The sequence below is a fragment of the Dendropsophus ebraccatus genome, chromosome 1 (genome assembly GCF_027789765.1).
Source record: "Dendropsophus ebraccatus isolate aDenEbr1 chromosome 1, aDenEbr1.pat, whole genome shotgun sequence".
Classification (NCBI taxonomy): Eukaryota; Metazoa; Chordata; class Amphibia; order Anura; family Hylidae; genus Dendropsophus; species Dendropsophus ebraccatus.
Window position 1 is genome coordinate 5267774 of NC_091454.1, and position 22811 is coordinate 5290584.

Consider the following 22811-nt stretch of genomic DNA (forward strand, 5'->3'; position numbering starts at 1 on the left):
CAAACCCCAGATGAATAAGGTAGAGGCGATACAGGGTTGGCCAAGGCCTGTCACTACCCGGCAAGTAAAATCGTTCCTGGGTTTGGTGGGATAATATATGAGGTTTATTCCCCATTTCGCTACTTTGGCAGCTCCATTGACAGGGCTCTTGAAGGGACATAAGTCAGTGATGGTACGCTGGAATGACCAAGCGGAAAAGGCTTTTTCAGCTTTGAAGTCTGCTTTGTGAGGGTCACCAGTCCTGGTGACACCTGACTTCAAAAGGGAGTTTGTAGTACAGACCGATGTCTCTGAAGTGGGCCTCGGGGCTGTACTGTCTCAGGAGGTTAACGGGGAAGAACATCCCTTTGGATGAGGGAATGCCTAGCCATCAAGTGGGCACTGGGGTCTCTCAGTTATTACCTGTTGGGGAGGAATTTTCGTCTAGTGACTGACCATTCACCTCTCAAGTGGATGAGCCAGGCGAAGGAGAGGAACGCTCTGGTCACCAGATGGTTCTTGTCGCTACAGAACTTCAAGTTCACAGTAGAACACAGAGCAGGCCGACTACAAGGGAATGCAGATGCCCTGTCCCGAGTGCATTGTTTGGCAAGTGTTCACCCCCTCAAGGTTGAACAAAGGGGGGGGGGGGGTATGTGACACAGTCATGGGGGTTGTTGCTGGATGGGAGGTATTTTCCTCTCAGCTTGTCTTGCTCTGAGTAATGCAGAGAGCGAGGTTCAAGGACTGGACTGGAGTTATTAAGCCATTCCAGGTTTTTAGGCATTTCCCAACATAGAAAGCTGAGCTGGGAGTGAGAGCAGAGAGATGTGGTGTGTGCTCAAGTCTGGAGTACACCTATGCGGTCTGTCTAGGAGGACTGGTTGGACTGTGTTCAGACACATGGACTGTGTACAAGGCAGCTGCTGCTGTAAGGTCTGAACCAACACTTAGAACTTCTGTTACTGCTTTAACCCCTTAAGGACAGAGCCAATTTAGATTTTTGCGTTTTCGTTTCTTCCTCCTTGTGCATAAAAGGCCATAGCAGTTGCATTTTTCCACCTAGAAACCCACATGAGCCCTTATTTTTTGCGTCACTAATTGTACTTTGCAATGACAGGCTGAATTTTTGCATAAAGTACTGAGAGGAATGAGTTAATCCATCCAAAGTTTGAAAGAAAAATAAATCCTTTTCCATCCAAAGTTTGAAAGAAACAATAAGACTTTTTCTCATGGAACTTTCACTGAACTTGTTCAAGGATATACAGCTGGTTTCGAGATTATGGAACTCTCCTATGTGACTGAACCTGTTCCCAGCAGAAAATAAATGTTATTCTATAATTCTCATAAGCAGATAACAAATGTTTTTTAGCATCCTTATGTATGTATCAACATCCTTATGTAAACAATTTATCTGTCAAAATATATCCGTAGTTATTAGTTTTTTGAAGTTGATGACGTATATAGTGTATGACTTTGCATTTTACATTCATATCCATTGGTTTTTTTCTGTATAAACAAAGGTGGGTTCTCAGAGATAGTTGGACCATTTCTTACCTTGGAAAACTTCTGATATGACACTAGAAAGAATGTTTTGTCTCAAGAACTATTTCCCTCAGAGACATGTTTATCAGTGTTTAAGGACATTCTCAGAGGAAAGTTGCCTGTCTGTTACAGTGGGAATAATGTGAAAGTATTATTGCACAGAATGTGTTATTCTAACCTTTTTGAATAATAATAATGGATACTAATATAGATGCTATTGCGCATGACTGAATATCTAAATCACTAGAACCGCCTCATCTATGTCTTATTAGCATTTGTTACCACCCTATATTTTATCTGTCTATAAAATGTGATCACCATAATAAAAACTGGGGCCATATACACCAGACTTGTTTGCAAGATACGTTGTCTGTGTCCTCATTCTAAGTGCATGGTGTGGGAGAGGGGATCCGGACCCATTCTCCAACTCAATTAGGGAACAGCCAACAACAGTAGGCCTTCTTTGGGAAGGCACCTCGACATTATTGGCGCCCTTTGAACAGGGACACGCCCATTACATCGGGAGATCGGATGACCTGCACTGCTGTACCAGGAGAGAGAGGGGTGAACAAGGAGACCACAAAACCTGGCCAGGTAAGAGTAAAAATTTGTTTGCTCTTTTCTGTGCTCTCCTCCTTCACATCTTTCTTACCTACCTCTGCAGAGTAAGTTATCAAAAGTGAACTCACGATAGGCGTGTTAATTTGAACTTTGTTCTCCTCTTGTTGGCTGTTTTATGTCTGTTTGTCCTAACCTGTGAGGGATAGTATATAGTAGGCGAAGAATTGCTCATTCAGGCTAAAACTGTTACTCAGGGCCCGGCCGTGGTTGTCACACAGATCCTCATAAACACGGAGCGTTGTGCGGTGGGAACAGTGCCAGTGCTAAAACCACCTTGGAATGAGCCTAGTAGCCTAACTATACAAGGACGCTGGACAGTGGTCTGGTTGTTTCCAAGGGAAAGATCTGTAATATGCTAATTACTGTCCTCTGTATACTTGGGGTAACTTGTTTTGCAATCTACATAGCAGCAAGAGTGTATTTCAACATAAGAGAAGGAAGCCCTGAACCGTGGAATATTCTAAGTCCCAGCTTTTGGTAGTGATCCGTGGTCATAAGTGTACAGGACACAAGAAAGGAAATCATCAGTTGATTATTCTGGGTGCCTCCTGTCATAAGTGTACAGGACACAAGAAAGGAAATCATCAGTTGATCATTCTGGGTGCCTCCTGTTATACGATCACGAAGTAATATAAAATGGGACACACAGAATCAAAAGGGGTTTCTGCAACCCACATAGTGACCTGCCGATATGGCAAAGAACAAGCAAAAAGGGCAAAAGCAATGTTGAAATATTTTAACATCCAACACGATGCTGTTTTTAACCCCAATACTTGGACTAAAGTCCAAGAAACAAGGGGAGGATTAATAATTGATAATGGATGGGAAATGACAGTTACCCATATGAAAGATCTATCTCAACAGGCAAAAGACCAACAATGGATGTATGACTGGACAGAGGGAACCTGGGATATAACCCAGAGGGGAGATAACAAAAAGGGACTGAGCCTTACTTCAGCTCCAAATCCCCCCCCCCTTCTTACACAAAAACAGTAAACGGACCCCCGGGATGGGTATGTTTCAACTGTGGTCAACAAAACCCAGACTGGGAAGACACTTGCCTGGCACGTGGGGCACACAAGCCTCATCCTGATGCTTTGCACCCTGTGATTGAGAGAAGGATATTTATTAAGGAACCAATAGATCCTAATAATCCTGATGCTCCACGAGATTACCAACTAAGGACATTTGATGAATATAAACCCTGGCAACCTGGGGATCAAATGTCCCTGTTGCAGAATGCACCAAATCCTGGAATAGCTCCTGTTAGTTTCTGGAGGTACCTAAATCAAATTCAAGGTACATATAGAGCCGCCTGGATAGATATGATGGATCTCTGTAGAATGAAAATGAGCCCGGTTCAATTTTCCCAACTCCAGGCACATATTGGCAATCGTGTACCTCATGACATAAGGTCAATGGCATCAGGAGAACAGTTTATGCCACATTTAAATGTTTTTTGCCAAATGCAACAGAGACAAAAGGGATCCGCAGGACCAGTAATGCAAGGTCCTCAGGAATCAGTGACTGATTATTCTTTCAGACTAAACCAGTCATATCAAGATGAGGGATTGGATCTACAAGATGCAGCAGTCAGAAGATTGCTAACAAGAGCTTTCATAGATGGTTTAAGACACCCAATTGCAGATAAACTGAAATTATGTTGCCCAGAGTGGAGACAGGCAGATAATGTGGATGATATGGTTACAAAAGCATGTGGAATCCAATTGGATTTGCAAGAAGGAAAACAAAAAAGAGTAGTGGTAGCTGCGGCCAATGAACAGCAACCTGGCCAGAAACCACGGAGAGGTCCCACTTGCTACTATTGTGGTAAGATAGGACATATGATCAAGGAATGCAGGAAAAGAAAACGGGATAATAAAGAAGAAGAAAAGGAGGAGTCAGAGCCAAAGAGACAACAATGACTATATGTGGCAGAGGATAAATACACTAGAGGACCATTTGTCAAAATACCCATACAAGTCTCTGGAGTTCAAACCCAAGCTCTAGTAGATTCAGGAGCCTCAAGATCAATGATACCCTCTGATAAGTTGTCTCCCAATGATATATCAGATGATGCAGTGAGTGTAGCTGGCTTTGATGGTCACCTACAACAAATTTCTCTTACCCACCCACTAAAAACAAAAATAGGTCCACATATATTGGTATCCAGATTTCTTGTGGGTGGATCTGGGACAATGGCACTTTTGGGTGCTGATCTTCTGTCCCGCCTGCAGGGGAACATACAATATATGGAAGATGGGAATGTTATGTTGAAAATTCCCTCAGACCTACAACCTGAGGCACTGTGTCAAATACTCAGCCTTGAAGAGTAGAATGACAGCATTCCTGCTACTTCACAGTCTGCACCCCTTGATTCCTTACCTCCCATTTTATGGGCTAAGGATAAAATTGACGTAGGAGACATGCCAGTAGCACCAGTAAAAGTAAAATGGAAAGAAAATATCACACTGCCTCAACTTCAACAGTACCCTCTTAACTCTGCTCAAGAAAAGTCATTATCTGAGCAAATAGAACCATTGTTGCAAAGGGGGGTACTGATTAAATTAAAATCTGCAGCCAATACTCCATTATTCCCTGTTAAAAAGAAGACCATCAAGGGACAACCAACTGTTTACCGAATGGTTCATGATCTAAGAGCCATAAATGCAATACTGGAACCCCTCACTCCAGTAGTCCCAAATCCCCATACGCTGCTCAATCAAATACCATCTGGAACACAGTACTATACTGTCATTGACTTGGTCAATGCCTACTGGTCAGTGCCATTGCACCCTGATTGCTATCACCTGTTCACATTCACACATAAGGGTGTCCAATATGCGTGGACGAGATTGCCACAGGGAATGGTTCACTCACCAACTTTGTACTCTGCAGCAATGGCATCTGTCCTAGAAGCCTTTCAGCTGCCACCAGAGACAGTGCTCTTACAGTATGTTGATGACTTACTTCTTTGCTGTCCGACAAAAGAAGTTTGTGAAAAAACAAGCATGGAATTACTGAATTTCCTTGTTACAATACACTGCAAAGTGTCCAGAGACAAATTACAATTTGTCCAGGAGAAGGTCATTTTTCTGGGACATTGTCTATCAGCTGGCCAGAAACATCTGAGTCCAAGTCGTATACAAACTGTACAGCAAGCTAAACCTCCAACCAATGTGAAGAAGCTTTGTGCTTTTCTGGGACTCGTATCTTACTGTAGACAGTGGATACCAAATGCTGCAAAACTAATGCAACCATTGTATGATTGCACAAAAGAAATTCCTTTCAAATTTCCAGCAGAAGCGGCAGCTGCATTTCAAACTCTCAAGCAAGAATTGTTGAGAGCCCCTGCCTTGAGTTTGCCAAATTACGAGTATCCTTTCTTTCTCTTTATTAGAGAAATAGATGGGTATGCTTTGGGAGTCCTTACTCAGAAACATGATGGCAAACATAGACCTCTGGGGTACTATTCAGTCAAATTGGACTCAGTGGTCAAAGCAGCTCCCACTTGCCTAAGGACTGTTATATCAGTACAAATCATGGTGGATAAAGCATCAGATGTATCTCTAGATTATCCTACCACCATTCTCACTACTCATGACGTCTATGCCATACTAACACAGGTCCAAACTAAGCATCTGTCAATGGCTAGACAAGTCCGTATGCAATGTGCACTTCTCCTTCCTCCTAATTTCATCTTTCAAAAACTCACAAGTCTAAATCTGGCTGAACTTCTCATATTCACAGATTTGGACAGGGGGGAAAAGGACAGTGACAATGGTGAAGAAACACTTGAAATCATGGAACACGACTGTGCTGAACTAATAGAAGCAGAGTCACAACCTATTCACAATATTTCAAGAATCCCATTGCCAAATCCTGTGCATGAATTTTTCATTGATGGCAGCAGGTTTGCTGATGAGCATGGCAAATTCCATACTGGATATGCTGTGGTAACCCTGCATGAGACAGTGATCTGTGGCCCTTTGCCGCCAGGCTGTTCTGCCCAGGTTGCAGAATTAACAGCACTGAAAAAGGCCATAGAACAAGCAGGAGATGATGCCACCAATATCTACACTGATTCAGCATACGCACATGGCGTAATCCATGACTCAGGCCACATTTGGGCAGTGAGAGGGTTTTTAACTGCAGCAGGGAACCCTATTAAGCATGGGACTCTGATTAAAGAACTCATAGAGATAGCTGCAAAAACCAGAGATCTTGCAGTGATAAAAGTGGCTGCTCACACACGAGCAGATACCAAGGAGGCCAGAGGGAATGATTTGGCCGACAAAACTGCAAAGAAAGCAGCTCTCCTTCCACTAGAACCTGATGAAGAAGTGGATACTGTGAGTGATCAAACAGAATTACAAAAAGTCATTCAGTCTATGACGGAGGAAGAGCTTGACGAATGCACAAAAAAAGGGGTGTTGGTGGATGGAATATGGCATATTGAAGGGTTACCAGTTTTGCCAAAAGCCTGGTTTCCAACCCTTTACTCAACCTTACATCTACCTAGCCATGTCAGTGCAAATGTGATGTTGCAACAAAGCAGAAAATTCTGGTATGCACCAGGATTCAGGCATTATGTGAATGAACGCCTAAGGGTATGTCACATTTGCCAGGCCAATAACCCTGGACAGACAGTAAAAGTCCCACAAAAACATTTACCAAGGGCTTATTATCCCTTTCAGAGACTGCAAATTGACTACATCCAGATGCCAAAGTCTGGTCCACATGAGTATGTACTTGTCTGTGTGGATCTCTTTTCTGGATGGCCGGAGGCATATCCGGTAAAGTCAGCCAATGCCAGAAATACAGCAGCTAAGATTGCTATGGAACTGGTTCCAAGATTTGGCTTACCAGAAGTCATTGAATCGGATCGAGGAACGCACTTTACTGGTCAAGTGTTCCAAAATGTGTGTCAAGCTTTGGGTATAGACTCAGCACTACACACCCCCTACAGGCCACAGGCCTCAGGAAAGGTGGAAAGGCTGAATGGTACCCTTAAGCTGAAAATACAAAAAACAATGCAAGAGACACATAAACCATGGCCACAGTGCTTACCAATTGCTTTGTATTCAGTGAGAACAGCCCCTCAGGGCAAGACTAAACTCTCTCCATATGAAATATTGTTTGGGCGGGCACCACAGTTGAGGTGTTATCTACCACAGCAGTTGGAAATGAATTGCGATAACCTATCTGCATATGTTATCAGTTTGCAAAAGCAACTAAATAATAACCATTCTCGAGTTTTCTCTTCCCTTCCAGACCCTGAGGCTGATACTGGAAGCCATAAATTACAACCTGGTGATCTTGTCTATGTAAAGAAGCATACTCGAAAAAGTCTTGAGCCCAGATTTGATGGTCCATTCCAAGTGCTTTTGACAACACCTACATCTGTCAAGTTGGAAGGAAAGGAGACATGGATCCATGCCAGCCATTGCAAACTTGCATCATGATTTTGATCCTAACTGGGTTGAGTATATCCTTGTTAAAAAAATCTGAGTCTCGAGAAAACATGTTACTAACACATCACAAATTACTTAACATGGAACTAAATGTATCTGACTGTTGGATATGTACCCACTCCCCAGTAACCGCATCTTCTCTTGCTTATCTAGCTATTCCTGTCCCATTTGAAGAATTTCTTGATGTTGATTCCTGCTGGGACCAATTAGCTAATAATGATACACAGTACAGTAGTCAGTGGAATGTCAGTGTCACAATTCCAATAGTAGGGTGGATATCTTTTCCATGGTGGGCAGGGGAAGTGAGGTCTCAAACCAAAGGTTACCAATATTCAATAGGACAGATGCTAGTAAAGGGACATCAGATGTATGGAAACCATCCCTACTAGAGAGAAAGATCATAGATTCTAAATGGGAATGGTCATATTTATTCAAAGGTGGTAATGAGACAACCTGTCAGAATGAACAACATAATTTATGGTGTAATGATTCATCGGCATACAGTCCAAACGATCCTACATGTGGAAACCCAGATGCTGGATATTGTAGCCCTTTGGGACAAGAACCTGAATGGTGTGCAATAAAGAGTGTAAGCAAGTTGATTGATCTTGCCCATCATCTAGTTTTACAGCATTCTCACCTATGGGACCTCCCAGGAGGAGTGTATTGGGTCTGTGGAAGGAACGCCTACAAATGGCTCCCTGTGGGGATAAATGGTACCTGTACAGTGGTAAGATTGACACCTGCTACCTTTATAGTACAGACTGACGACCTCCCAATAGGTAAGATCCCTAGACATACACTGACAAAAAGGGCCAAGGACAATAAACCGCGACACAATGGAAGACCTCATCTAGTACAGATGTCAATGGCCAACAAATTTTTTAGTACTTTATTTCTGTATCTTATGGTGATGCAAACTTGGGACAAATTAGTTGAAGCCACAGACTATTTAGATGATCAGATATTTGACATACTGGATATACTTAACACCTCAGTAGCAGTGCAGAGGCAACTTATGGTAGTTACTAACCAGCACACTGTGGTGCTTGATTTTCTGACTGCTGCTCAAGGGGGGATGTGTCAGGTAGTTGGCCCTACATGTTGTCATTATGTAAATGATCAGGGAATAGTGCAAATCACAGCAGGACTGGATAAAATTGCACAATTAAGGAAAAAACATGATGAGATGATTCTGTCAGACCAGGATAAATGGTGGTCAGGGGCATTAGCTAGCTTAAATCCTGCAAATTGGTTCAATGGTATGGGAGGATGGTTCATGGGAATACTACAAACAGTTTTTCAGATCATGTTGTTTCTTTTATTGGTCTATTGTGTAATCAAAGGATTATGCTGTTGTTGTCAGAAAGTTACAAAGACTAAATCTTATACTCTATAAGTAATGATGTTTGTTTCTTTTCCTTCTAGATTGGCGTTATGATGAGGAAATTTCTTGGAGGAGGATATGCCCATGTGGCTCTAGGTGATGGTGTTGGACCCAGAAGCATCCGCACCCTGACAACCCTCGCCGGTCAGAGAGTGTTTAGGGTGCATACTGGGATTTAATCCTGTCCAGGACCCAGATTTCTTCATCATCGCCAAAAAGGGGGGACACTGAGAGGAATGAGTTAATCCATCCAAAGTTTGAAAGAAAAATAAATCCTTTTCCATCCAAAGTTTGAAAGAAACAATAAGACTTTTTCTCATGGAACTTTCACTGAACTTGTTCAAGGATATACAGCTGGTCTCGAGATTATGGAACTCTCCTATGTGACTGAACCTGTTCCCAGCAGAAAATAAATGTTATTCTATAATTCTCATAAGCAGATAACAAATGTTTTTTAGCATCCTTATGTATGTATCAACATCCTTATGTAAACAATTTATCTGTCAAAATATATCCGTAGTTATTAGTTTTTTGAAGTTGATGACGTATATAGTGTATGACTTTGCATTTTACATTCATATCCATTGGTTTTTTTCTGTATAAACAAAGGTGGGTTCTCAGAGATAGTTGGACCATTTCTTACCTTGGAAAACTTCTGATATGACACTAGAAAGAATGTTTTGTCTCAAGAACTATTTCCCTCAGAGACATGTTTATCAGTGTTTAAGGACATTCTCAGAGGAAAGTTGCCTGTCTGTTACAGTGGGAATAATGTGAAAGTATTATTGCACAGAATGTGTTATTCTAACCTTTTTGAATAATAATAATGGATACTAATATAGATGCTATTGCGCATGACTGAATATCTAAATCACTAGAACCGCCTCATCTATGTCTTATTAGCATTTGTTACCACCCTATATTTTATCTGTCTATAAAATGTGATCACCATAATAAAAACTGGGGCCATATACACCAGACTTGTTTGCAAGATACGTTGTCTGTGTCCTCATTCTAAGTGCATGGTGTGGGAGAGGGGATCCGGACCCATTCTCCAACTCAATTAGGGAACAGCCAACAACAGTAGGCCTTCTTTGGGAAGGCACCTCGACAGTACACTGCGAAACCAGAAAAAAATTCAAAGTGTGGTGAAATTGAAAAAAAAAAACCCAACGCATTTTGTTTATTTGGGGGAAATGTGTTTTTACGCCATTCGCCCTGGGGTAAAACTGACTTGTTATGCACGTTCCTCAAGTCGTTACGATTAAAACGATATGTAACATGGATAACTTATATTGTATCGGATGGCCTGTAAAAAATTCAAACCATTGTCAACAAATATACGCCACTTAAAACCGCTCCATTTCCAGGCTTATAGCGCTTATATCCTTTGGTCTATGGGGCTGTGTCAGGTGTCATTCTTTGCGCCATGATGTGTTCTTTCTATCGGTACCTTGATTGCGCATATACGACTTTTTGATCGCTTTTTATTACAATTTTTCTGGATTTGATGCGACCAAAAATGCACAATTTTGCACTTTGGGATTTTTTTGCGCTGACACAGTTTACCGTACGAGATCAGGAATGTGACTAATTAATAGTTCGGGCGATTACGCACGCGGCGATAGCAAACATGTTTGTTTGTTTATTTATTTACTTTTATTTATAACCTGGGAAAAGGGGGGGTGGTTCAGACTTTTATTAGGGGAGGGGGCTTTTTATTCACAACAACACTTTTCTTATTTTTTTTACACATATACTAGAAGCCCCCCTAGGGTTAGGGTTATTCCCCCTGGGGTTAGGTTTATTCCCCCTGGGGTTAGGGTTATTCCCCCTGGGGGACTTCTAGTATATACACTTTGATCTCTCATTGAGATCTCTGCAGCATAGATATGCTGCAGAGATCCATGAGATCGGCACTCGTTTGCTTTCGGCTGCTGCAGCCGGAAACAAACGAGTGCCAACCCGGGGACGGCGCCATCTTGGAGCGGTCCCCGGCCGGCTTCAGAAACGGAGATCGCTTCTCCGGGATAACATCCCGGGGGAGCGATCTCCGCCACTAGACACCAGGGAGATGCTGGATCCGGTAATCGGATGCAGCTGTCATGTTTGACAGCTGCATCTGATTACTGTATTAGCGGGCACGGCGATCTGACCGTGCCCGCTAATACCTACGGTCCCGGGCTACACGCGGCACCCGGGACCGCCGCGGTTCAGAGCGGGGTCGCCGCGCGGCCCCGCTCTGAACGCCCTTACCGGCAATAGGGCGTACCTATACGCCCTTTGTCGTTAAGGGGTTAAAGGCCAAGCTGGAACTGCACTTATGTGTGACGGCAGCATGAAGGTAATGCTGGATTTTTGTTCCATTTGTTTTTGTAGTGTGAATAAAGATTTGAACTGTGAATTGCCTGTTTTCCTCTGTCTGCTACCGCTACCTAGCTATACCTGAGCAACTCCCCTACAATATATATATGAGTCCCGGGAGTCCCTGGGATATAACACACTATTACAGTCAGCCAGTTGTCTCTATACCATTACTCTATTCCTTCTCGGCCTGTATGTCTGACGTCACTGTCTCTGTAGCCTTCAGGGGATTACTCTCATGATTCCTGAAGCTCTGGTTACACAATGCTTTGTATCCCTCTCAGTGTAACTGCTAGAGTTAGTGGAGGATATTATATGTTATTAACCCTATGAATATCATGAGGCTGTATTCTGTCTTCAGGCTGGTAATTTGCCAGTGTCACCTGATGCCCTAGGATCCGGATCACTTTGCTCTAGCACCGGTACAGTTGGCAGGGAGACGGCTCCATCCTTCCCTCACACAATACAAACAATAACTTGCTCAATGACAATTCAGCCCGTTCTGAGAGTTTGCATAGATTTATTGGGTCTTCTAAATTCAGTCATTACTCTTCTCCCTCGTTCTCCTCCACGAAGGAATCCAATCCGACCTCCTCGTAATCCTTCTCTAGGGCGGCGAGGTCTTCTCGAGCCTCTGCAAACTCTCCCTCCTCCATGCCCTCCCCGACGTACCAGTGCACGAACGCTCGCTTAGCGTACATCAGGTCGAACTTGTGGTCCAGCCGGGCCCAGGCTTCAGCAATGGCAGTGGTGTTACTGAGCATGCAGACCGCCCGCTGCACCTTGGCCAGACTACCGCCGGGAACCACGGTGGGTGGCTGGTAGTTAATGCCAACCTTGGGGAAAAAGTACAGAGAATAATTATATACAGCATCTTCTCTACATAATGTTAGTGCATGCTCTGGTGCATGAAAGAGGAACCTGCCGCCCCCTTCACCTGTTACAAAACTAGCCTCCTTTACGTACTACTTACCAAAGCTTTAGCTTCCTCTACCTACTACTTACCAAAACTTTAGCCTGGTCTACCTACTACTTACCAAAGTTTTAGCCTCCTCTACCTGCTACTTACCAAAACATTAGCTTCCTCTACCTACTACTTACCAAAGCTTTAGCCTTCTCTACCTACTACTTATGCTGCGTTTACACAGACAGATTTATCTGACAGATTTTTGAAGCCAAAGCCAGGAATGGCTTTGAAAAGAGGAGAAATCTCAGTCTTTCCTTTATGACCTGTTCTCTGTCTATAGTCTGTTCCTGGCTTTGGCTTCAAAGATCTGTCAGATAAATCTCTTTGTGTAAAGATACCATTACCAAAGCTTTACCCTTCTCTACCTACTGCTTACCAAAGCTTTAGCCTCCTCTACCTACTACTTACCAAAGCTTTAGCCTCCTCTACCTACTACTTACCAAATCTTTAGCCTCCTCTACCTGCTACTTACCAAAGCTTTAGCATCCTCTACTTACTGCTGAACAAAGATATAGCATCCCCTAGCTACTACCTACTGCAGGTTCCTCTTCCCTGCTCCAGTCACATCCACAGCTGCATTCAGAAGTCATCTTGATGTTACCCATAGTGGACAGAATTTTGAGTGCAGCTCTGGATGTGACTGTCGAACACCACAATGTATTCATATGCATATAAGCATCTCACCTTGAATCCTGTAGGACACCAATCCACAAACTGGATGGCTCTCTTGGTTTTGATGTTGGCGATGGCCACGTTGACGTCTTTGGGCACCACATCCCCCCGATAAAGCATGCAGCAGGCCATGTACTTCCCATGGCGGGGGTCACACTTCACCATCTGGTTGGAGGGGTCAAAGCAGGCGGTGGTAATGTCAGCAACAGACAACTGTTCATGGTACGCCTTCTCCACTGAGATGATGGGTGCGTAGGTGACCAGAGGGAAATGGATACGAGGGTAGGGGACCAGATTGGTCTGGAACTCTGTCAGGTCCACGTTGAGTGCGCCCTCGAATCTCAGAGACGCGGTGATGGATGACACAATCTGGGCGATAAGCCGGTTGAGGTCGATGTAGGTGGGGCGCTCAATGTCTAGGTTACGTCTGCAGATGTCATAGATGGCCTCATTGTCCACCATAAAGGCGCAGTCCGAGTGCTCCAGGGTGGTGTGGGTGGTCAGGATGGAGTTGTACGGCTCCACCACCGCTGTGGAGATCTGAGGAGCCGGGTAGATGGAAAACTCCAGCTTGGACTTCTTGCCGTAGTCGACAGAGAGGCGCTCCATGAGGAGGGAGGTGAAGCCGGAGCCCGTGCCGCCTCCAAAGCTGTGGAAGATGAGGAAACCCTGGAGGCCGGAACAGGCGTCACTCTGCGAGACAAGAGGACATGGCGGTAATATATGACAGAGGTCAGAGTATATAACAGAGGTGAGAGTATATAACAGTGATATAGGAGAGTATATAACCAGTCATACAGATATACAAGAGAAACTGGCGGTATATAACAGTGCTGCCACACTCACCAGCTTCCGGATGCGGTCCAGCACCAGGTCGATGCTCTCCTTGCCGATGGTGTAGTGGCCCCGGGCATAGTTGTTTGCTGCGTCCTCCTTGCCTGTAATCAGCTGCTCCGGGTGGAAGAGGTGGCGGTACGGCCCAGCCCGGATCTCATCTGCAGAGGAAATAAAGGGTTAACTTCTAACCTGTCCTCACTACACATCACTGTCGCCTGGGGGGACAGGTCCCATCTGAAATACTCTGTGCTGCTTTTTAACCTTGAACTTTCTGTCCTGTAATTATCAGTCTATGACCTCACAAAAGACCAGAATATTACTCCCCTAACATCCTCTGTGCTGCTGGGACCCTACTACTTCCCTATGTAACTCTCATCCAGTGACCTCTCCTATAAAACCTGCATTCCCCTCTCCTGACATCCTCTGTGCTGCTGTGGGGACCCTTCCCCTATGGATATCAGCACACAGTCACTCACCTACTACAGAGGGCTCCAGATCCACTATGACGGCTCGGGGGACGTGCTTGCCGTTGCCGGTTTCGTTGAAGAAGGTGGTGAAGGAGTCATCGTAGGAGCTGGGGTTGGTCTTGTCGTCCAGAAGGGTGCCATCAGGCTTGATATTGTGCTCCAGGCAGAAGAGCTCCCAGCATGCATTGCCGATCTGCACCCCGGCCTGTCCTATGTGCACTGAGATACACTCCCTCTGTAGGGGACAAACACACACAATGTCACATACCCAACAATAGGGAAATCCAAGATGGCCGCCTGCAGGAAAATGACATCTATGGCCCCTGAAATACTCTGTGCTGCTGCTTGTATATAACCCGTACAGATTTGGTTCTGATCCCCCACATGGTGCGCAGAGGCCTCGGTGTCCGCTCCCTCCCGGCAGTCTCCTCTCCCCTCTGGAGTTTAGTTTCAGGACTGAGGGCTATAAACAGCCACCAATGAGCAGAGGGGCAGAGCATGACCACGACAGCCCCCACCCCGCTTACAGGGGGGCACATATGTTACATAGCTGACTGCGAGGGCTGGCTGATATGTATAGACTGATGGGCATGATGGGAATTGTAGTTTTACACTGGCTTAAAGGGTTAGAGACACAAGGTCTCTTTCTTTCCAAAAACAGTGCCACATCTGTCTTCAGGTTCTTTGCGGTATTACAGCATGACTCCATTTCCTTCCTAAGAACACCACACACAACATGAAGACAGGAGCGGCGCTGTTTCTGGAAGAAAGCCGATAGTTTTTCTAATCCTGCATAACTCCTTTAAGCCAGAATCCCCCAAACAAACTACAACTCCCATCATGCACAAGCAAAACTGTAAACACCGGCTTCAAGGGGCTATCCAGGATTAGGAGGGGGGGGTCCAAAAACAACGCCGCACCTGTCTTTAGGATGTTCATGGCATTACAGCTTAGCTCCCTTGCACTAAGCTGCAGTACCACACATGGACTGAGGACAGGGATGGCGCTGTTTGTGGAACAAAGCGGCCATGTTTTTCTAATCCTGAAGAACCCCATTAACCCATTGGTTGCCAGGGCCGCCTCCCAGGTGTCAGCCTGCTGGATCCTCTGTGTGTTTGTATATAGAAATAGGATAATTATACCCTGTGCGGCGGAGGGACCGGCTGCCAGGAGACCATGTGACCCGCCTGGAACAAGCTGCTATTTCTAGAACAAGAGGCTGTTAACCCCTCGGAGCCTGCACCCTGTGCTGAGATATACGGTTGGTGATGTGGCACTACAAGTCTCAGCCATCCTCCTATAGACACCGGTACATGATGCAGAATTGCGGCCGGTTTAGACACCAAGGGGGAGATTTATCAAACATGGTGTAAAGTGAAACTGGCTCAGTTGCCCCTAGCAACCAATCAGATTCCACCTCTCATTTTCCAGAGTCTGTGAGGAATGAGAGGTGGAATCTGATTGGTTGCTAAGGGCGACTGAGCCAGTCTCACTTTACACCATGTTTGATAAGTCTCCCCCCAAATCTGCACAGTGTGAACAGAGGGATGATGGGATCCTGTATCTAAGCCAGGGAACCTGCAAACTGCAACTCCCATTGTGGCTGGAGGGCCTAAGCTTCCCTGTCACTGATCTGTTACCCATAGCAACCAGTCAGTGTGGAGGCTGCTCTGTGATTGGTGGCAGGACTCACCATTGTCTGCGATGTCTGCACCGATGCTGCTGCCGTCCTCTGGGTCTTCTTCGCTATGAGCAGTGCTGGCCGTAGAATGTGACATCACACTGGACGGAATCCTGTGACATCATGATGACATCACCTGGCCCCGCCCACCACCACCACTCCCCACATTGCACACAACAACTCCATTAGATTGTGTTTATTACAAAAATAATCAATCACTATAAATTATTATTATTATTTACAGGGCAACATCCGGGTCACATTATACACAACGTCCACAGAGGGTCACCAGGGAGGGTGCAGACTGAGCGCGCTCAGTGGCTCCTGAAGAAACCGGCGACTATCCGACGGATCAGCAGCAGCAGGCGCCACAATGGACCCTGAGAGGCCGGAGAAGCTGGAAGACAAGAGACAAGGGATAAGAACTACGGCCGTCTGTCACCTCCTCAGTCCCATCACTCACACACAGGAGTTCCCCTAGAATCCCAGCAAGGATCAGCGCCTCCTACAGGCTGTACATGGCAGGGACTTTCCTGTATCACAGTAATGGGGTCACCTGACCTCTGTCCTGTAATCCAGTCCATGATCAGCGCCCCCTATAGGCTGTATATATAGATACACTTGTGTCTCTGCACCACATGTCACCTGACCACTGTCCTGTAATCCCGTCCATGATCAGCGCCCCCTATAGGCTGTATATATAGATACACTTGTGTCTCAGCACCGCATGTCACCTGACCTCTGTCCTGTAATCCAGTCCATGATCAGCGCCCCCTCTCTGTCCTGTAATACCGTCCATGATCAGCGCCCCCTATAGGCTGTATATATAGATACACTTGTGTCTCAGCACCGCATGTCACCTGACCTCTGTCCTGTAATCCAGTCCATTATTAGCGCCCCCTATAGGCTGTATATATAGATACACTTGTGTCTCTGCACCGCATGTCACCTGACCTCTGTCCTGTAATTCCGTCCATGATCAGCGCCCCCTATAGGCTGTATATATATATAGATACACTTGTGTCTCTGCACCGCATGTCACCTGACCACTGTCCTGTAATCCCGTCCATGATCAGCGCCCCCTCTCTGTCCTGTAATCCTGTCCATGATCAGCGCCCCCTATAGGCTGTATATATAGATACACTTGTGTCTCAGCACCGCATGTCACCTGACCTCTGTCCTGTAATCCAGTCCATGATCAGCGCCCCCTCTCTGTCCTGTAATCCCATCCATGATCAGCGCCCCCTATAGGCTGTATATATAGATACACTTGTGTCTCAGCACCGCATGTCACCTGACCTCTGTCCTGTAATCCAGTCCATTATTAGCGCCCCCTATAGGCTGTATATATAGATACACTTGTGTCTCTGCACCGCATGTCACCTGACCTCTGTCCTGTAATTCCGTCCATGATCAGCGCCCCCTATAGGCTGTATATATATAGATACACTTGTGTCTCTGCACCGCATGTCACCTGACCACTGTCCTGTAATCCCGTCCATGATCAGCGCCCCCTCTTTGTCCTGTAATCCCGTCCATGATCAGCGCCCCCTATAGGCTGTATATATAGATACACTTGTGTCTCAGCACCGCATGTCACCTGACCTCTGTCCTGTAATCCCGTCCATGATCAGCGCCCCCTCTCTGTCCTGTAATCCTGTATCTGGCATCTCCTGATGTCCTGATCTCTTACCTGGGTCCAGACGCAGCAAGATGACAGACAGGAGCAGGAGGGTGAGCATCGCCGGGCGGACGGGGATCCTGCGCGTCCACGTCACCGCCATATTAAGGACCCCGTATATCAGCCGGGCCGCTTGTAGACATCTCGCCTGTACATTACCTGCAGTGTATACAGAAAACACTAGAGATCTGGAATCCGACAACCAATAATGAGTCTAGACATACCGCCAAACCCAGCACATCCCCGAATCATGGCTGTAGATTGTGCTGCGACGTTTTATCCTATAGGAGTGACCGTTCTGTAATCATAGAGCGAGCGACATATGTAGTCACCTCCTCCAAGGGGGTAAGATGGAGAAACAAGCCAACTGGAGAGTATATGAGATGGTGAGAGGGGGATAGTGAGGAGCTGGTGGGGGGATAGTGAGGAGAATGAAGTGCAGGAGGATAGTGAGGAGCTGGTGGGGGGATAGTGAGGAGAATGAAGTGCAGGAGGATAGTGAGGAGCTGGGGGGGGGATAGTGAGGAGAATGAAGTGCAGGAGGATAGTGAGGAGCTGGGGGGGGGGGAAATGTGAGGAGCAGGCAGTGCAGGAGATGGTGGGAGGGGGATAGTGAGGAGCAGGCAGTGCAGGAGATGGTGGGAGGGGGATAGTGAGGAGCAGGCAGTGCAGGAGATGGTGGGAGGGGGATAGTGAGGAGCTGGGGGTGCAGGAGATGCTGGGAGGGGGATAGTGAGGAGCTGGGGGTGCAGGAGATGGTGGGAGGGGGATAGTGAGGAGCTGGCGGTGCAGGAGATGCTGGGAGGGGGATAGTGAGGAGCTGGCGGTGCAGGAGATGCTGGGAGGGGGATAGTGAGGAGCTGGTGGTGCAGGAGATGCTGGGAGGGGGATAGTGAGGAGCAGGCGGTGCAGGAGATGCTGGGAGGGGATAGTGAGGAGCTGGCGGTGCAGGAGATGCTGGGAGGGGATAGTGAGGAGCAGGCGGTGCAGGAGATGCTGGGAGGGGATAGTGAGGAGCAGGCAGTGCAGGAGATGCTGGGAGGGGGATAGTGAGGAGCTGGCAGTGCAGGAGATGCTGGGAGGGGATAGTGAGGAGCAGGCGGTGCAGGAGATGCTGGGAGGGGGATAGTGAGGAGCTGGCGGTGCAGGAGATGCTGGGAGGGGGATAGTGAGGAGCAGGCGGTGCAGGAGATGCTGGGAGGGGGATAGTGAGGAGCTGGCAGTGCAGGAGATGGTGGGAGGGAGATAGTGAGGAGCAGGCGGTGCAGGAGATGCTGGGAGGGGATAGTGAGAAGCTGGTGGTACAGCCATCCCCTCCATCCCCAGGGGTCAGGCCCCATGAAGGTTTAGGGCCGGTAGTGACACTGTTGACCAGCTTGCTGCGGGCACGGCCACCATGACAGTGTGCTCACACCTCGGGGTCCGCAGGCTTCTTTATGCATTTTGTGCAGACTAAATTTTTGGACTGAAAACTAGAGAAAAAGTAGCTGCTGCACCTCACACCTATGGCTGACACTAATGCCTCTCGGCTATATTTAATAACCAACGCCAGGATGTTGGTATATAATGTGATCAAACCATATTGCCTCATGTACCACGTGCAGGTCCCCGGTACATGAGTCCCTACACTAACTCCACACTGTGTCGGTCAGCGACCGCCAACCCTGCAAAGGAAGCGACAACAGGGGAGGGGGGCCCCAGAATAGCCCTGCAACCCCCCCAACACACAGGACCAAACCTACTGGGCCCCCCCCCACACCCCACTGGCGGATCAGGCGGCCACCAAGCAACACTCACCATTGCACTAGCAGGTAGAATGGGAGAAAGAGGAGGTACGTACCATACGTGCACAGGTGTTTCCTGCTAATTGGGGTCACATGGGTCTTACAAGGGAGGATTGTAAGACCCATGTGACCCCAATTACCAGGAAGCACCTGTGAACACATGGTAAGTACCTACCCTTTCTCCCATTCTACCTCCAGTGCAGTGGTGAGTAGTAACACCTTGTTCACACTGATGTTGCTTGGCAGCTGCCTTCTCCGCAGGCGGGGTGTGGGGGGGGCCCAGTGGGGTTCAAGGGCTATTTTTGGGCCCCCCCTCGCCTGTTGTCACTTGCTTTGCGGGGTTATCGGTCGCTGACCGACACAGTGTCGAGTTAGTGTAGGGACTCGTGTACCAGGGGAACTGCACGTGGTACATGAGGCAATATGGTTTCATCAAATTATATACCAACATCCTGGGCATTAGTATCAGCCATAGTTGTGAGGTGCAGCCATTTCTTTTTATCTAGGTTTGTAAATTATTGAACTGTGTTTGTCTTTAGGTTCCTGGGAGGGGAGGACCAGCGTCTTGGGGAGAAGATCACTGAGGCGGATCCTATGCCCACTACTATTACAGAGCGAAAGAAGTTTAGGGACTTTCAGGCGCTCTCGGGAGGGGTGAGGTGTTGTTTGCTCTTGCGGCTTGGTGTGATCTCTGGTGACACGCTGTATCTGGGGCAGCCGGTCCTGCGTTGTGCCAGAATCCACAGGGCGGCTCAGCCCCAAATACTTGCAAGTTCTTTCTTCTTCCCAGTGTTATGATTACCCGGAGTCTCGCTCCAGGTGTCTCCAGGGATCGGGAACACACGGGAAGAGGAACAACGCTTACAGGACTAAATAAATCAATGGCCGATTCAGGAGAAGACCTGCCTGACTGAGTGTGTTCACTACAGGACCGTACCTGATGGAGTGACGGGCGGCCCCTGGCTCTGTCGCTCTCTCTCGGCCTTCACCTCCTCTTCCTCCAGCCGCCTCCTCTCCTCTCTCACAGCCATCAGGGCCGCTTCTTGTTGCTGTTTTGTGAACACTTGGGGATCCTGAGCTAACTCCTCTGCCTCTGAGAAGAGACCGAGCGGGAGCAGGATACTCATGAGGTGCAGCTCCGCCACTCTCCTATACTGCAGTAATGGGCGACCGACATGTCCCCTCAGCCAATCCCTGCTCAGCTCCAGCATCACATGGGGCTGCTTCACCCGGCTATACAGAAGGAGGCTGCAGGGACAGAAGAGGGTGACCCTGTCATATACATTACCCATACTGAGTTACATCCTGTATTATACTCCAGAGCTGCACTCACTATTCTGCTGGTGGGGTCACTGTGTACATACATTACTGATCCTGAGTTACATCCTGTGCTATACTCCAGAGCTGCACTCACTATTCTGCTGGTGGGGTCACTGTGTACATACATTACTGATCCTGAGTTACATCCTGTATTTCTTTTATTAAAATTTTAAACATAACAATAAATAAATACAGAAATAACACACCATATACCATATCTGACCAGAACAAGACAATAAATAGAAAAATGAAACCATAACATAAAGCACCGGTCCATCCCCGCACTTATTCTTCCACACATACAACCCATATACCTATATACAATATATACACCCATATACCTATATACAATATATACACAATATAAACTATTTAGCTAAACATATTAATAAACTATATACACTACTATATACAAACCTATATATACACTACTATATACTATACACCTATAAACACACCTATATACACCACTATATATACACCTATATAACTAACTAATTGTGAACCCCCTGGCCCAGTTGCATTGTGCACAACCTAATATACCACCGACATAACTCTACTCAACCCAACACCAACTAAACAAGTCATCACTACACAAATAAACTAAAACTAAACAAGACACAATGCAAAATAATAACCTACAACTAAACAATACATATGATATTTTTACATTTTTTTTATTTTTTTATTTTTATTTTTTTTTTTGGCCCTGAACTGGTCCCGCATCCCATGCCCCCAGTACATGATCACGGACGTCCATGAACCAGCCCAGGATTTTATATATATATGTAAAAGTCCCAACAAGGTCCCACAGAAGCCCCCTCCCCCCTTTTACCCACCACCCAACCTATCACTAAACCCGAACCCCAGGTGCAAACAAAACATATATAATATATACAGTATATACAATTTATACAAACATACAAAGATAATCACAAAGACAATCACAATACACAAACTTTTGAAAAAAAATATATAACATACTAAACCCAACAATAATGAGACTTCTCAGCCCCACACACAGCCCGAAAGCCCAAGTTCAGCGCCTGCAAGCCCTATACTCCAGTATCTCTACAGCACAAAACAAAAGACTAATGTGCCAGCATCAGCCCACCACCAGGAGAGGAGACGCAGGCTAAGGAACCTTATAGGCAAAGCCCCTCCAAAGACAAGAGGCCCTACCAGCCCCCAGCCTCTCGTACTCCAGAGAGCGCACCTTCACCAGGTCACCGAGTGTGCCCCTAACCACCTCATCCACAGGGAGGATTTTACGCTGCGTCGACACTAAACACCGTGCACTCCACGTGTGGTACCTGACCACTATGCTGACTAGGAATAAAGTGCTCCGGTCCCAGCCACCAAGGTTTCTGAATGCTCCATAGGCCCATTCCGCATAGGAGAGGCGGACCAACCTGGGCCACCCGATGGAAGCGCCCACCCTGTTGTAAACCTCTGTATTAAAGGGACAATGAAGCAGAAAATGCTCCATGCTTTCCAGCATGCCTCCACACTCCTCCCGGGGACATCCCCGATCCTCAGAGCTCCTGCACTTCAGATTGTCCCTCACATACAGTTTCCCATGGAAGCAGCGCCAAGCCAAGTCCCAAAACTTCAAGGGGATCCTGATGGAATTCAATAGGCCCAACCCAACCTCCAGATCCCGACTTGGGCAATCCTTGAGCGCCAGCGGTTTTTGGAAATGGGACGACAGGACCCTATTGTCAAGGAATTTCCTCGACAGAGTCCTAATCTCCCACATCCCCAAACCCCACCGACGAATGACCTTCAGAACCAGGGTAGCATAAGCCGGAAGATGCCCGTGTGGTGTGCGGAGATCCTTCACTTGCCCTCCTGTCTCCCATTCCTGGAAGAAAGGCTGAAACCATCCCCTACAGGAGAATACCCACGGAGGAGCCCTCTCTTTCCAGAGGTTTGCAATGTTGGTCTTAAGAAAGGTATTCACCAGGAACACCACGGGGTTGACCATACACAACCCCCCTTGTCTCCTCGTACGGTAAGTAACCTCCCTCTT

General features: G+C 46.7%; 2 protein-coding genes across 6 annotated transcripts in view; both read right to left on the reverse strand.

Moving 5' to 3' along the window:
* Nucleotides 1-11861: 11861 nt before the first annotated feature.
* On the reverse strand, nucleotides 11862-16108 carry LOC138787322 (tubulin alpha-8 chain). 3 transcript variants are annotated; one of them, XM_069964587.1, is made up of 5 exons: nucleotides 16007-16108; nucleotides 14323-14548; nucleotides 13856-14004; nucleotides 13022-13702; nucleotides 11862-12206 (listed from the first exon to the last, which is right to left on the reverse strand). In XM_069964587.1, the coding sequence occupies exons 1-5, from the start codon at nucleotides 16007-16009 to the stop codon at nucleotides 11916-11918; spliced, it is 1350 nt and encodes a 449-aa protein (XP_069820688.1). In that variant the 5' UTR covers nucleotides 16010-16108; the 3' UTR covers nucleotides 11862-11915. The 3 variants fall into 3 exon arrangements, with proteins under 3 accessions (XP_069820688.1, XP_069820678.1, XP_069820668.1); XM_069964577.1 differs by lacking the exon at nucleotides 16007-16108 and adding an exon at nucleotides 15456-15677; XM_069964567.1 differs by lacking the exon at nucleotides 16007-16108 and adding an exon at nucleotides 14676-15216.
* Nucleotides 16109-16175: 67 nt separating this feature from the next.
* The window catches only part of PEX26 (peroxisomal biogenesis factor 26), a 39968-nt gene continuing 33332 nt past the window's right edge, over nucleotides 16176-22811 (reverse strand). For all 3 annotated transcript variants that reach the window (XM_069964707.1, XM_069964700.1, XM_069964716.1), the window contains exons 4-6: nucleotides 20397-20707; nucleotides 17688-17834; nucleotides 16176-16391 (exon numbers count right to left, since the gene is read on the reverse strand). In XM_069964707.1, the coding sequence (XP_069820808.1) occupies nucleotides 16309-16391; nucleotides 17688-17834; nucleotides 20397-20707 (541 nt within the window). In that variant the 3' untranslated portion in view covers nucleotides 16176-16308. The remainder of the gene's footprint in view (nucleotides 16392-17687; nucleotides 17835-20396; nucleotides 20708-22811) is intronic.